The 17,130-nt window shown below is 40.3% G+C and overlaps 2 protein-coding genes across 2 annotated transcripts in view; one reads left to right on the forward strand and one right to left on the reverse strand.

The window, feature by feature from the left end:
* Positions 1-3,960, forward strand: part of LOC119006606 (inactive phospholipase C-like protein 2) — a 37,131-nt gene extending 33,171 nt beyond the window's left edge. The window contains exon 7 of the mRNA XM_037075494.1: positions 1,337-3,960. Coding sequence (XP_036931389.1) covers positions 1,337-1,540 — 204 coding nt within the window. The 3' untranslated portion in view covers positions 1,541-3,960. The remainder of the gene's footprint in view (positions 1-1,336) is intronic.
* Positions 1-17,130, reverse strand: part of LOC119006607 (raftlin-like) — a 214,894-nt gene that overhangs the window by 168,904 nt on the left and 28,860 nt on the right. The window lies entirely within an intron of this gene.

Consider the following 17,130-nt stretch of genomic DNA (forward strand, 5'->3'; position numbering starts at 1 on the left):
CAAATGTTCACTTGCTGATATGAAGCGATCAGATTCACATTAGTGTTATGGATTACACTGAACCTTTGGCCTCTGATGGAGGGTTTACACCGGTGGTTGGAGAGTCAGTCGTCTACGCTGCTCTGCACTTCATGTTTGTATCTTGTGTTTAAACCTCCACTGCCAATGAAGGGGTAATAATTGATGAGTGACCCTCTGCATATTTCTATGTATTTGCACATGTTAATTACGATTACATCACAAGCAGCTCAGCTATAATTTATATTTTGTCCCAAGGCAATTTTTCGGAGTCAGGCAAATGCGTGTGTGCTGTCAGTCCGTGTTTAATCTGCAGCTTCACTTGCATGGATCCTATTGTTGGCAGACATCCTATTTAAACAGACCGGAGATTTCTTATGATCATTAAAAGCACATCAACTGATCGACTGAAGGTCTTTCAGACTTAAAGATGGCTTCTGTCCAAAAAATCCTCGGACTCCGGACACTTTCCAAAGCACTTGTCACAACACGGCTGGCTTCATCTGTGAACGTGATGACCTCTGGCCATTTATACACGTGTGTCCAATGTTCCTTACTGCTTTATGTTAAACTTGACGTGACCTGTACAGAAATAGCAACAATGTCTGACTGATACTTGGCAGCTGGTGCGAGAGACGGAGCAGAACTGGTATTAGTGATGGTTATTAAACTTATTTTGCCTCGAGTCTTCTTTAATGACCATTTTCAGTGAGAGGGATGCTGTTTTAATAAACCCATGATTAATTATCAGAAGTTTTTCCTCTCGTCTGGTGTTCAACAGTGCACAGAATGATAAGACGTTGGAATTCATAGATTCACAGAGGTATTCATGATTTAATGAATGCAGTACAGGACTACCTTTTCTCTCTTTTTGCCACTTGTGCTGTGAAACCTGAGGGGAAACATCATTTTAATGGACTGATCTGACATCAGAATCAACTTAGAATCAGCTCATTTGAGGTTTTTTTTGTGGTTTATTGATTTAATCTTTTGTGCATAAAAGATGAGATCACATGATCATTTATTGCAGTCTAAAATGTGCATTTAATTTCTCTCTGTGTATTTAACCTTGTGCTGCTGTGGTCTTGACATTATTGTGATGACATCCTATAATTCAGAATAGTGTCGTGTTGGAAATCTTACCGGATAAGATTAAAGGTGGAAGTTTTCAGGTGATGAGACAGATGTAAAACTGCCATCAGATTTTACACATCCGGCTTCATGTCAGGGAGCTTTAGCCAGATTTCTTCACATCTTGCCTTCATGTACTACAGCGCTGCAGCAGCTCTAACTCTTTGATCTGTCATTACGCCCTCAGGGTCAGGCCGACCTGCTGAAGCACGCCAGGAGTGAAGTCCAGGAGAACCTCAAGCAGATCCACTACGCCGCGCTCACCTGTAACCTGAGTAAAGGCGGACCGACGAGCGGCTCCTCCGGCTCCGAGTCCAAGAGCAGACGCAGCCTGGAGGCCATCCCAGAGAAGGCCACGGCGGAGGACGAGCTCACTGATGAGGACATCTAGACAGCCACAGTCTAGCCGTTATGTTGCTGTCAGACCTCGACTATGTTCCTGCCTCCTGAGCTCAAAAACCCAAAGCTCTGTGTCTGTACCCTGGCATCACTGCTTCACACACACATTCCTTCATGTACATTCCTGTCTCACAAGCACAGCTGTAACCTGTCAGACATCTGCGTTCAGATCATCAATAAAATGCCACCACCTATTTCAGGAAACAAATCCTACCCAAGATCAGATCAGACAAGGTTTAGAGAAGTTTTAAAGAACTGCTGTTATTATTTAAAGTCTTAAAACGTTCAGGAGCTGCACTGAAGCTTTTTTAAAACATTAGCAACACATGTGATGCTGCCTAGCCCTTTATGTGCACACATCATATAACATCCAGCAGAAACACGACCTCTGGGGGAAAGCTGAAAGGGATCAGATGTAGAAACACTGACCATCAGTAGCAGACAAATCTCATCCTTCCCCAGCAGAAAACTCATGAACTCACAGTCTTAACGCATTAGTTTGTTGCCTTCCCTTCATTCCTCTGACCTACTCCGTCATTTCCAGGGTGAGATGAAGAGCCGAGTGAACTACCAGCCACGTGACCGTTTAAGACATTTACCTACATTTACCTACTGTTCAGAGACAGTGCACTTCTACTCAAGCAGACTGGCAGAGTGTTGCCTGAGGGGACAAACAAAGAGAAAAGAGCCCTTGGATTGTTGTAAGAGATTACCTAAAGCACAAATTTTTCTTGGAGTCTTGAATGTAACAGGACAGAGGAAGCAAGGCGGGAATGAAAGAAGTACAGAGGAGTGGACGAAAATGTCTTGAATGAGAGTAAAGAGCTGTTTACAATACTGAACTTGTCCGTGTTCTTGTCTGCCAAAATAGTATAATATACTATGTGTATATATGGAGTTTACTGTTACCTTTTTTTCTGCAGAGTGCATCATTTTATTATTGTATACTTGGAAATATAAGATTTATTTTATAAAAGATATATGAACATGTCTGTGGAAAAGCTAAAAGTTTTATTTGTCTGTTGTTATCTGATAACGAGGGTTGTCACTAGAGAGTGACCTCGAGTTCTCCCGGCGGAGAGCTCCGACACGTTGAGACAGAAGGACTCCTAATAGAATGTATTCACACTGTTTTGGGTGCAAACAACAGCAAAGTCTCAAAAAATCACAACCAGCAACTGCATGAGAAGGAACCACGACTGAGTGCTGACAACACGCACTCAGAGGAATAAAAAAAAAATCAGTTTGGATGTTGACATGTTTTCATTTTTCAGTGTTTCATTTGGGAATTTGTCGAGGCTTTTTGATTTTGTGGCATGGTCCTCCCAGTTTGAGCCAAGTCAAGTTCATGCTCCGAGTGTTCCAACGATGTAAAAACTAATCTCGCAGCTACATTTACAAGTCTGCGTCGCACTATTTCTATTGTTCTTTCTTTGTGTTCCAGGTGTGCTGCCAACCAATTCCACTGTTATTTAAAAAAAAAAAAAACAACAGCCCAGTGAGAAATCATCTCTGGCTGGTTTTGAAACTAATTCCCTTGTTTACTTGTAATCATTCGGTTCGGCTATTTTTCTTTCGAAGAATGATTGAATACGTCTCGCAGGAAAACAGCATGATGTGTCTGGATTTGCAGACTGTGAATGGGAGGTCATGTACAAAAACAAAGAGCGTGGTTCCATTTTAATCGTTCGGCTTAAAGGGACAATTCAAACCAAAATCAAAAATACAAGTTTCTCCTCTTGTAGTGCTTTTTATCCACCTAGATTGAGATTTTAGAGAGTTCTGCCTTCTCCACGGTCATAATTGGATGATTGATTTCTGGAAGGAGACATCGCTTGCATTTGGCAATTTGAGCAACACAGGCCGAGTGTCATCTCGCACCAAAACAACCTCCATCATTAAATAACAATACATGTAGGAGGATAAATATGTATTTTGGATTTTGGGGTGAACTGTTCCTTTGAGCATTTGCTAATGTAAAGATGTGTTTCACTATCCAATAATCAGCTTTGCTACGTTTCATCGTGCAGCCAATCACTGTTCAATACAAACTGCAGATCATCCTCCTGCAGGGTTTTTGAGGTTTTGTCTGGGGAACCGCTGACGGCTCGACTGGTTCCCGTCTGCCAGGCAAATCAAGCAAGTGTCGACACTTTGATAACCCTCTGTAAGAATTTAACTCAGGTCTGGTGAGATGGTCGAGAAGGATATTAATGTCACAGTAATAATAGCTTCATGACCATTCCTGTTGAAGTAGTGTCATCCCTAACGACTCTGTGCCATATTACTGCTAAAACCTACTTGACAGATACCTTTTCCCCACATGCTGCTTCAATAGTACTCTTGCTTGCGTGCTATTCATGTAACGGTCCATATTTGTGTCTTTAATTTCCAAGCTTTCATAAAAAAAAAAACTATAAAAAAAAAGAAAAAAGTTCCAACTACAACAAGTTATATTTACTCTCTGGTGGACAACAGATGCATGAGGTACACTCAGTTTCCACTGTGTTAGCTCGAGCTGTAGCTTCAATGATACAACAACCCTACAATAAATCCAACTTATTATTATTAATCACCATCAAGGATTTAATAGACCATCAGAAATGGGCACAAATGCAAGCGTCTTGTTATAAATTTCAGATACGTGCTTATCACATATATCAAAATAAATTAAAAAATACTGTATTTAACACATTTTAAAATGCAAAATTAGCCATTTAGTGGTCTCAGTATGGGTTGGACTACATTGGGCTGGTTGAATAACAACAAACAGGAGCTCTGTTATTAAAATGGAGTCAATTCTGTGTGTTATTATTCAGGCAGCCAACTAGTGATTGACAAAAACTAATTCAAAGAGATATAAATTCAATTTCATGGTCACCCTGGAGGCTGTAGCTGAGTTTTATCTAATTATTCTGATGTGTTTCATATTTTGTCCCCAATATTTATATATTTACATTATAACCTTTATGATTATAGCATCATTATTTCAGGGTTATTCTATGAGACTACATTATTTCTATTTAGTTGTCACCTACTAAACTGGCAACTGAGTGAACATGTGCAATTTGACGAATACATCGAATTGACATTTTTCCGATTGAAACTGCAAATGGGTTTTTTAAAAAAGCTATTATTTCTGTAAATGTATCTACAGGCATGTATTTATGCTCTACGTAGTATTGATTAATTGGCAACTAATCAAGTTAGCATCGTGTTAACGCTACTGTAGACAGCTGTGCACTGCAGCTGCCTGAACTAACAGTGAATAGTATTTTAGGCATCAATAAAATGTTGTTATAATACGCTTAAAGATCCATCAGCCACAGACTGTAGCAGTGAAATCCAAAAGAAAACCTGCTGCTTCAAGTCTGTACACATCAGCATTAAAAAGATAAAGATGGCATAACTGTGGCCAAGTCTCGCCTTAAAGTAATCCCACGGAGATATTTATGGGGGCATGTGCTCGACATTAATTTAGTCAAAAATTTTCATCACCAACAAGAAATCAGTCATTTGAAAACGACTTTGGAATTTTCCAGACACAGTAATTCTTACTCTCGTGACAAAAGGTATTTGGACTGTTGAATGAAGCCCAGGCATTTTTCAAACGTTTGTCTGCAGCCTCTTTTATCTCCACTTCACTGCTCACAACCTTGTGCCCTTTGTTTCGTTTTTGTTTTGTTTGTGTCCACGCCTCCTGCAGGTCACATGACCATCAACAAGACAAACCGGGAACAAAAATCTGTCTCTCTCGGAGTCTGAATATCAGCTGCTGTTCTGACTGTTGTTGAGAGGATTAAAAAAGAAGCATTTCAACTGTACTCAAAGTCTCATCTCTTTCTCTGTCAAGTCCAGAAAAAAAACAAAAAAAAACAAACAAAAAAAACGAATGAAATAAAAAAAAAAACAATCCTCTGAATAAACAAATGTTGGATAGATCTGCGTGTCTGATGTGTTGTGTAATTGAAGAGCATGAGTAAGTAATGTTCTGTTTTTCACCACTTTAATGAAAGAGATTTGCTCTCGGTCACACCGGCAGCTCTCTCCTCAGTTCCACGAGCTAATTTCTGAACAACAGTTATCTGTGAAACTCCCTCATCGGCTCTCTCGCCGTCCACTGATTAGCTCCCTCCTGCCTGCAGCAGCCAGGTCGATGCTCCACCCGGCCTCAACTCTTGAACTGTCCTCCCCTCAGGCTGCACAATGTTGCACTGACCTTCATGCACTCACTCTTTTCCCCCCACATTGTAAGCAGCTCTATAATAATAATTCACATTCCATTGACTCACTGAATCACTTTGTTTCCCTTCTGAGGTGACATGGTGCTTCAATAACATCATTTTTGCGATAACGATGTGACAAAATACTGGAAAATATTTTTGTGCTTCTGCTTGAGGTGGTTAAAGACATTTGGTGGATTTGCCACTTTTGTTGTTCCTTTCTTCTTGTGTGAAATGTTTTCTTTTTTTTGAGCTATTACATTTTTTTTTACGTGACATAAAAAAATAAACATTTAAAAAATATATATATATTTTTAAATATTTCCCACGTTTTCCCCTTACACTTAGTCTTCATACATAATTTTTGAATTTCTTTCAAGATTATTATTATTAATTATTTTTTATGTTTTTGTTTTTTTTCCCCCCACAAATCAAAATGAGGAACTCAGAGAGATTATTCTGGCAGTTCTCAAGTCATAAACACAGGAGAGAAAATTATTTAGATCAGATTTAGAAATTGATCACCAAAAAAAAAAAAAAAAACCCCTCACTTGTCCCTCAGGGATTCTCTAGTTTGGGGCTACAAATAAAGATTTTTCATAAATTACTAAACAGTTAATCAAATTCCTAATTCAAATTATCTAAATTCCTTGTTGTTTTGTCCACAACCTGATGATTCACTGTTGTAAAAGAGGAAAGAATCCAGGAAAGATTCACATCTAAGAAGCTGGTATCAAAGAATTAAGACTTTTTTTTCCTTTTTACTTAATATAATAATAGTTGACAACTAATTGATTAATAGTCACCTGCTGAGCTCTACAGCTTGACTCAGGAGGTTGAGGCGGACAGGTCTATTATTGGTCAGTATTAGTCTGATTTGTGGATTTATTTTCCATCAGCCAGAAGCAGTGTTAAAGGATCATTCCACCAATTCTACACATTAAATATTGTTTACAGGCCTTCAGGAGTCATATGAAGGTAGGTTTGTTAGGTCCAGAAGATGCTGCATGCAGTCTGGTAAATTGCCTACAGTGATGTCACACAGTGGCTGTGTTGCATTGTGGGTAATGTAGGTACCAGGTTTTAAAAAGGAAAAAAAAAAACAGCGATATTTCTGGTTCTGTGGTTTGATTTTCATGTTTGTAACCCGTCCGTCATGAGTCCAACAGTGTTACAGGAGCAGGATACCAAACCAGTGGACTGCTTTTCAAAACCTGCTGACTACGTTACCCACAATCCAAAGCAGCCGCTGAGTCGATTGTTGATTGTCTTAAAGTCTGCTGCTCTTGATCCAACACCTGCACGTCCTTCTTCAACAGTGATGAATGTATTTCTGTCACAGGTTGTACTTGTTTCAGCATTAAAGTCGAAAAATTAAATTATCTGCCATGATGTTAAAAAGTCAGAATACTGCCAATATCACGATGTGACGATGTGACAGGAGACACTTTCCACTTGCTCTGACTGTAAGAATAAGAAAATAGCTCTTGGGTCAAATATCCCTCACTGGTCAAAACAACATTTTATGCATTGTTCTTTCCCTCCCTGTGGCTGCGACTCTTGCAGGCCTGAATATTGGTTTCTAATCCAGAAGTCAAAGCTCAGTCTCCTGCTGCTCTTACTCCCGACACCTCTCTATTAAAAACACCACAGCAGAGTTCCCACAACGCTAATCGTCGCCAGAGGTAAGCAGCACGCTTAATGCAAATATTCTGTATAGATGAATCCATCATGTGCGCTGCTTGGCCACATGAGGTTGTAATTATTTATTTCCAAGGACACATACACCTCGTCTTGACTCGCCCAGCTGCATTTCCGAAGCTCGAGGAGTGCATGCATCAGTATCGATTAGCTCCCCGTGTGTTGAGTGGAGCAGAAAGAGCCCGGGGAAATAAAGCTTAAGATGGATCTGCCTTCAACGCGCGCACACATATGCACATACAAACACACACAGACACACATATATATATATATATACAGAGAGGTAACGGGCAAAAGTAGGAGCCATTTTATGAACACACCAGCTGTGTAGTTACTGCCGAGCACACATAAACTTTATTTGTATAGAGAGCCACAAAGAGCAAATTACGTTTCGGGCCCCCGACTGCAGACGCTCAATCAACATTTGACTTTACTCCCGGTCTGGAACCAGTCAAGAGATTTGTATGTGGATCTTCAGTGACATTACAAAGTTGTACTTAAATCAAAATAAAAACTCAATAGAAGCTGCGACAGACTCTTTGTTTTATTATCTAAAAGTAATCATAAAGGTCTTTAAATGACTTTCTTTCTTTCTTTTTTTTTTTTTTCAAACCATGTGGAAGCCAGTGTAGATGTTTATGATGATCTCTCCTCTTATCGAGAGTTAAAAGCCGGCCTGTCCTATCGCTGACAGATAAGCCGAGCAAACATGCACACAGGACTGTTCCTGCTGCTCTATTGCCTCAACAGACAGCGTTGTAATCAGCTAAGTGCGTGTAAATAACATGTAAACGGACCAGAATGTCCCTCTAATGTACTCTTTAGAGGGCTTTTTGACGAGCAGCACCGTGTCACAGAATGCTGATCCACTAAAACAGATTTTATTAGCCGTATGAGAGTGTGAATTGAAGGTTTCTGTTAATGCCTTTCAGGTCATATATATTGCTGTTGTTGGGAATCGTGAAACACTGTTCTGGACTGTCAGTGTCTTAAAACAAATCAGACCAACATCGAGTCAACACATCGTTTCTTGTAGCTTTTAAACTGGATTTATACGATCACTTCTTCTCAGGAAAATGGCAGGTTTAGTTTAAAAAACTTTAAATGAGAAGTTTACTTTGTTCGACATCACCTGAAATGTGACAGTGTAATAATAGTGGCTGCTCCAAGATCAAAACAAACGGCTAAATGAGTCTTAAAGTCTGCAAGACAGAAGACAGTATCGTCAACATTTAAAGGTTTGAGCTCTAAAATCACAGAGGAGTCTGACGTGCAAACAATAGGAGAGTCATTGTGGAGAGCTTCGGCAGTAAACATCGTCTGGAAAGAATCAGCAGCTGTCACAGAAAAGCAGACGAGGCGACCTCGCCGCTGCAAGGACTCGAATGTTCCCAGAAGTTAAGCAATAGCAGAGACGATGAATGGATGGACGGATGGATGGTTCTGGTCCTGAGCGCCGTGTCTGAACTTAAATCACGGTCTGTGTGTTTACAGCAGAGCAGTGGCACTCAAATGGGCTGTGCGGGAAATGTTTGGACAGTGTGTAAAACAAAGGGCCGTGCAGCACATGCTCTCACTAAAGATGTTTTCTCACTGTATCCTGTGCAGAACAGTGCACGGCCCTGCTGCTGCTGCTGCTGCTGCTGTCGGTGGATTCCTCTGCGGCACAGAGAGGTTGACACGTCATGACAGCCTCCAGATACCTTTAACAGATGAGGTCCCAAATGGAGTAAAGGTCAGTGAATGCGTCGCAGTCAGCCTCCATCCCTCCCCTCTCAGTAACAGCCAGTTTCCCCTTCTTCTCCTCTTCTTAACTCGTTCCCTCAGGTTATCGATCCACCCTTCGTCCCTTCCGCTGGACGCACCGCCCTCATCTCAGATACGTGGCACGCGTCTGGCCTCATCAGCCGGGAGTGAAATGACATTTAAGCTGAGCAGCGTGTCCATGTGAAGGTGCACGATGCTGTCAGTGACCTGCGAGACGCTTAAAATAATGGAAAACTACAGCGTTAGGCTACAATTTCAGGCAGTATTCATCAACTGCGTTTAACATTATATAATGTAAAAAAATAATCTGCCACAGATTATTTTCTAGATTCACTGACTCACTGATTCATCATTTGTATAGAAAACAGTAAAAGAAAATCTCATCGTAACTTCCCAAAGCATAAGAAGTAGGGCTGGGACTTTATCACGTTAGTTACGATTAATTAATTACAAAAAAAATAACGCAAAAAAAATAAATAACGCGTTTTAGTCACAGTTCACGGTAAACCCGTAATACTGATGCACAGGACACAACACAAGAAACAGAAACCAATGAGAAGTCGTTGCTGGGTTTGGTGGGAGGAAACCTGGATAAAAGCACAACAACATGTTGCAGCTAGCACAGACAACACTCATGGTTCGAGCAGGCAACGTCGCCAATCCACACTCGAATAGATGACAGAGTTCAGAGCCAAAATGAGCAAGTCCACGACTGAAAAATTAGCAGACACACTGGCGAAGTGTACTGCAGTGGACGGGCGGCCACTCTCTGGTAGAGGATCAGGGGCTGGGAGCGGTGCTACAGATAACATCGTCTGACTCAACTTATGAACTGCCGTGCAGAAAGACAATTTCAAACTAATTTCATCAGCTTTATGACACTGAAAATTAGATTTATTGGAGCTCTTTATGTCTATTCATTGATTCAGTCATATACCAAAATCCATTTAAACTGAAAAATGGTGCTTCTCATGTCAAATATTGATATGCGATTAATTGAGATTAATTAATTACGAAGCCTCTAAATAATTAGATTATTATTTTTAATTGAGTCCCACCACTAATAAGAAGGCTTCTCCAAATTCCTGGTTTTATCCAACCAGCAGTCCAAACCCAAGTTTTCTATCACATCTGATGTATAAAAGCATCAAATCTACTGATCGGAGAAGCTGAAATCAGAGGATGTTTACTTGATAAATGACTGACTCAGTGGTTCTGTTGACCAACTAATCGATTTTGAGCTCAACACTGAAGTGAAGCAGTACAGAAGTCAAAGGCAGAAAATGAAAATATCACACTTAACTGTTGAAAAAAGATTTACAGATATAATCCAAAGGTCAGCAGGATTGTCTTCCAGTTCCAGTGACACATTTCTTTTTTTCTTGTATTTATTAAGCTGCGATGAAAGTTCTAGTTTAACAAACCTCAGTACAACAAGATCCTCTCATGACATAATGTCATGATTTGACTCGAGGCAACGCTGCTTTTCATTTGTTCACCTCTCAGTATCACGTAAAAACAGCAGACACACTTGAAAATGGACGTTAACTCTGTGAGTTGCTGCTGCAGTCAGAGTGAAGAGAAATCTGTGTTTTAATCCCAAAAGTTAAAAAGTAATCTCTGAACTCTCATCTCATCAGTAAACAGCTCCGGACCAAAGAGGAATCTGATGTGATTCAGGGTTTTATTCCTCCAAAACGGTTCGACTCCTCCAAACTTACTCCTCCAGAACCAGCCGGCTCTAAACTTACAGTATTCATATACAGTCTGTATTTTTATAAAGGGACCTGTAGAAATGACATACTGTGCATTTAAAGGTTACTGAAAACTGGAAGGCTTCAAGATGCTTCGCTATGGCTATTTTTTTATTTATTTTTTTCTTTGTACTCCATCACAGTCCTCTGAAAGGGCAACAATCTCTCACAGGGCATCACACCCATCTTAAAATCACTGCATCCTTCGACTACATGTGCACTCGTTTCTTTGCCGTTCTCTGCTAAAGAATCCCTTCACCTCGAGGCATCCAGGCCCGGCGTACATCAACCACACTCGCTCTGTGGCAGAGTTACCTTTTTCCACCCTTCATATCTTTCTTTGTGAATATTTCATGCTCTGCTAGTCGCTAAACTGCCTGTCCCAGAGCGCCTTCTTTTCCCCTTTGTGGGAAGCAAGTGGTTGCTCTTCAGCAGCACTTAGTGCCTCTGCCTCAGATTGAATGCTGCCACGATCATGACCGAGTCATGAGCCCCACAGCGCAGTTAAAAGAGAGACAGTGGAGGCATATACAAGCAGTGTTCAGAGGAGCTTCACTAAATGCAGTCACAGTGCTCTTTTCTTTCAGGGACGACCAGGACTGTCCTAGAAATTGGGCAGCTGCCGTGGATAACGCCGCGGCCACTCACACCGTTTCCCTCAGCTGGGATGAGATGTTGTTTGGCACGGTCACCTCAAGAAATACTTAATGGAAGGAAAATTTATATCACCAATAGCCATCAGGGCACTCTCTTTTACAAGTTGCCTTGTTAAACCATGAAGTGTTTTATGTCCTCAAGCAATTTAAGTGTTTTTTCCACGTTGTCAGAGACATTGAACAGTCTCAGACCGGCCAACCAATGTTTTTTAAAGGTGTAAACACCAAACCAGCATATCGCTTATTTTCATCTACAACTTTTTAATGGTTTTATGAATTTAAATTAGTCTTTAAACACAGGTTACAAGTTTTCTTAGATACGACTAACGAAGGTCAAAGGTGACCGCCCACTTTGTGAATTTCCCCTTCATTTACTCTATTGATGTTCAGAAAATCATTATATAAAGATTCTTAAGCCTGGAACCAAGCCAACCAGCGATGAGATGAATTCTGACCATTAAACGGGGCAAAATACAAAGACTTTCACCCTTTTAGACACTTCCTCAACTTAAAAAAAAAAAAAGAAGGCAGCATGTCAGAAAAGGAAATTATGGTCGCTCTGTGGTTTAAGTAATGTAAACGATCCGGTCGTGGCAGCAGTAACTCTGTAGCCAACGTGACTTTGGCGGGTGTTGTAAACATTCCCATGGTGACAGTGAGCTCCAACAATCTGAGGCGTTGCTGTGACAGTTTAGGATTTAGGGAAGTGTAGTTCTTCTCTCTGACGCTGCACATTAAACATGTTTTGGTTGATATATTTCACACTTGTGGCTTTTACAGGAACATATACCATGATTTCACAATCTCACAGCTTGTGGTGAGTCTATGGATGGTTACGACATTGTGGATAAAAATCTACAACCTTGATTCACAAAACAAAATAGGATTTTCATTGTCGAGCTCTATTTTCATGTGGAGCTGAAACTATTGATTGTTTGATGAGACGATCAAAGAAAAAAGTCATTTTCAAAGCAAGATTTGTCCGTATTCTGTCTTCTTTGAAAGAAAATTAAACATTCCTTGGTGTGTGTCGCACAAAAGGTTTGTCATTAACTGTGACTGACATTTTTCACAACAATCTGTGTTTGTTTCAGGCCTCAGTTTCAATAAAACACTGTATAAAATACAGAAAAAATGCCCGGTACCTTTGCCCGGACTCTTCACAGACTTCTTCCATCTTAAAATATATAAGACAAGCAGATTTTTATATTTTAGAAACTGACTTCAATGACGAGTTTTAACACTTTTTTTTTTTTTTAATCTCCAAGAAACATATACAGCACGTGACTCCTAATAAAGCCACAAAATGTCGTTTTTTCGTTTCTGTTCGCGTAAGAATTAAACAAAAGGCACAGGAAGTGTTATTTAATGAGCTTTAAAAAGGTGCTGCTGGGTGTAAAAGACGACTGAAAGTAAGCAAATCACCTCACGGCTTCAGCTCCGTATTTAAGAGTGGTGTTGACCTTCTCATCTCACTTCTGGAAAGAAAATGAACGAGCATATTTTCCTAAATGTTGAACTGGTTCCTCTAATGGGTAAACCGTTGGCACCAAAATGAATCAAGCACGTCCCATTCCTGAGTTAGTTTTGTGTGTTTGGAGCCGTCGTCGTGAATCCGCTCTGTGCGTCTGCTAAAAGAAGTGATAAAGTTAAGCTGGCCGAGGTTTCGTGAAGGAAGTAGCGTTGAATGACCTGTTGTTGGGGACAATGTCACACTGCAGCCCACAGTATTTCTCAGAGTGTGACACAATAACGACTTGTTCTTGCCATTGAACATTGTGGCTCGGCTTTGGACTCGTGCCATATCTGCACTGTCAGGATTTTGCTTCCCCTCGCCAGCTCCCCAAACAAACTCTGACTATACTCTGCCCCTCTCCACCACATAATGGCGCCTTCTTCTCGCACAATGCAGTCACTAAAGTGCGTAAAGTGACAGCAGCTGATGTAACGCTGCGGTCACAGGGGCCGTTCGTCTCGCCTGGTTTGCTCAGAGGCACGCTGGCAGGCTGTGAACCGCTGATTTCTCCCCCGACCGCTCGGCACTGCCTGTGTGTCTGACACCATAACTCATGCTCGCCTTGCCTGGATGTAATGGTTAAGAGGAACACTGTACGCTACAGCACTAATGGCTGAGGAATGACATCCATTCTCAATCAAAGCAGATTGAGGGGGAGCTATCCGTTACGAAGAAGGATAGCCTCGTTTCCTTTGACTTGATTAGAGTGGTCGGCGAGCCAATAAACTCCGAGACAGATATTAATGTAATTGCTGAAGCAGCTGGTTCCTGTCTGAGTTATGATCCATTGTTTGAGGGGAAAAACCAGAGAGGGGAGAATCGGAGAGAGAAGGGAAACAGTACGTACAATAACCATTTGTTAAGAGAGAAAAAGAGGAAGTTCACCAAATTGTGTTTGCACAACAGACGTGAGCAGTGTGGCTGAGTGAGAGGCCATCAGCTGTTATCTCAACAACCAAATGCCCCTTTTTAATACTTTGATAGACATTACCGTCTCTCCTTCAGTGAAATTGTCTCTGCACATCAGACCTGAGAGCTCGTACAGTCCAACATTAGCGGTTGTCCTTGCCAAGGTCTTTTCTGAAGTGACTGAGCTCCGGATTGAATTTTCTTCGGCTTCCTATTACTTTGTCTGAAACTTCTATTCAGACGCCGTTTCTAAATCAATGTAGTAACAATAACTATCAGGACTGACTCATCCGCTAAATGTTTTCACAATGAATCGATCGATTGTTGAGTCGATAAAATGTCAAATTGTGAAAAGAACTCGGCACAATTTTGTTTGGTCAAAACCAACAGTCCAAAATCCAAAGATGTAATCTACAATCATAAACGACAAAGAAAAGCAGCAAATCCTTCGATTTCAGGTGCCCAGACGAGCAAAGGTTTTAAGATACTTCTTGAAAAATGACTGAAACAATATGAATGATCAACATTTTTGGCAATTAATTTACTTGCAATAATCGATCTGAAGACTAATCGTTGCAGTTCCTCCTCCTCTCACCTGGACATTACAGTGGCATGAGTCAGTGAAACTCATGTTATGTAGAGCAAACCTGTTGATTTTACTAGGTTTGAATATTGTTGAAATCATTTGGGATAATGTTTGTGCACAACTCAACAAAACACAAAAGGAAATCTTACACATATCTTCAACAAACTGATGAGTACATATTCTCAAAGACAAATAAATGCATTGTGAAGTTTCATGTTGCTCAGATCAACTGCAACTTAAACGTGTGTTGTAACTGTAACTATAAAAAAAAAAAAAAGAAATGTCTGTGAAGTCTCCAGGCTGTGACACAGAGGAGGTTCATGTTGACTTTATGAACTTTAAAGCGATCATCTACTGCCACCTGGTGGCGAAAGAGCAGCGGTGTAAATATAGTGTCGTCACAGGGGACTCAGACGTTCACGCACAGCTGAATGCATCAACTGTCCACACAGCATTTCCTTTTCTAAATGAAGCCGTGACCCGTTTTAATGTTTAATGTTCGCTGTTTCCTGGCAGGAGCCGGCGTCAGCACATTTAACATGCAGCCAGATGTCAGCAACACAGGCGGCCTGTCAGAGGGATCATAAGCTTACGTTGTATAAGACAAAATTTAAGCTTTTTTTATTTTTTATTTAAGATTTGCAATATGTGTCTCTGTTTACTTTGTCCTGACTAACAGCTGTTTAATTCCTCTGGTAGCCAAAAGAATTAGGGCTGTGATTATTGTCATTTTACGACTTATCTGTCAATTATTTTCTCGATTAATCAATTAGTTGACTGCTCAATGAAACTGAAACATGTCGATCATTGCCCACAATGACGTCCTCAAATGCCGTGTTTTGTCCTTCAACCAGATATATTCAGTTTACTGTCACAGAGGAGTAAAGACACCAAAAAGTATTCACATTTAAGAACCTGGAAGCAGAATTTTTACCTTTTTTAACCCTAACCCTCAAAGCAATTCCTGATTAATTGATTATCTAAATAGTAGACAACTAATCAATTAATTGTTGCAGCATGAAAAATCATGTCTCTTCATGGACAAAAATTAGGAATGGAAAAGATTTGAACCTGGCTATTTTAATTTATTACATTTTATGTTTTAGGATGTAAATAATGAATTAATTTATTTAAGTTTTATTGTCATCAAAATGAATCTGATCATCGTGATGTTTTTTGTGCTATAGTTGTAGTCGTCTTTGCTCCCATCTGTTCCCAGCTTCTCCTCACCTGTTTTGTTCCATTTACATTTTTTTGCTTTTTTAATTCTTTCTTTGTATTTTTTTTATTTGATTTGTACTTTTTGTGTTCACATATTTGCAAATAAACATGAAAGACTAATGATGAAAACGATCCACGGTGTCAACATTTCACAATTTCAGAAATTAATTCAACCAAAATGATCAAAATAATCCGTAATTTGTATCTAAATGTGCACATAAAATTGATTTCCACTAGATGGCAGGTCGAGCTCAGAGACGCGCCGCCTCGGTCTCTTTGCCCCCGAAGCTGCTTGTGAGTTTTCCATCTAATCATGTCTTATTCTGCTGGGAGCTGCCTCCCGGAGTATCACACCTGCCCACTTCCTTTTTGCCTCCATGCCAGGGGATTGCAGTAACCCGCTCCCACAATGCATTGCAGCTCCCCTCTGAGAGGAAACACTGTAGTGGTGCTGTGAGCATATGGCACTTTCTTAAAAAAAAAAAATAACAAAATAAGTCAGAAATTAACCTTTACTATGAAACGCAGTATGGAAATGCTGACAGGCGGTGAGGCATGTCGAACTCTCCGGGCCGTCAGGTGACTCCTTTAGTTTTAAACTTTGCCTTGGAGGATTTTGGTGGAGCTTTGCTTTCATATGCACAAAGTGGGACTTGAAAGTTTGTACCGTAATAAAAAAAAAAAAAATAGCGAAACTCTTCAACCATCACTCCTCTGAGAGAAGTTCTATAGCTACAACCTGCAATTCATTAAAGCTGGAAGTGATCATAATTCATGTGACTGAAACAAAAAAATTAGATCTTTGTCTTTATCCACACGAGATGGATTTGTTGATGTATTATATATTTTATCGTCACACCCGGCTCGCACAGAAAAATGTAATTCAGCTGTACGTGTATTTATTGAATTAATTAAAGGCTTAAAAAGGGCAACGACGCTGGACTCTGATTGGACAGTTTCACCGCAGATTTCCCTGTTCAGGAACATCTGCTGCTGTAGTGTGAAATCTGCTGAATCTTGGGATTTCTACAACCTTATTTCTTTACTGCAACAAACACAATATTTTAATATGCGGAAATCGTCTTCATTTTTGATCCATCCCGATAAATACAATTGATTTAAACTGATGTAAAGACATATAAGGGGGTGTAGAGTATCTCTGTCTGGACTGAGCAGTGTTACAGTCCTTCCTTTCTTATCAGATCCTCGGCCCTTTGTTTACTGCAAACCACACTGCGCAGCATTGTTT

This window comes from Acanthopagrus latus, chromosome 17 (assembly GCF_904848185.1).
Source record: "Acanthopagrus latus isolate v.2019 chromosome 17, fAcaLat1.1, whole genome shotgun sequence".
In the NCBI taxonomy this organism is placed as follows: Eukaryota; Metazoa; Chordata; class Actinopteri; order Spariformes; family Sparidae; genus Acanthopagrus; species Acanthopagrus latus.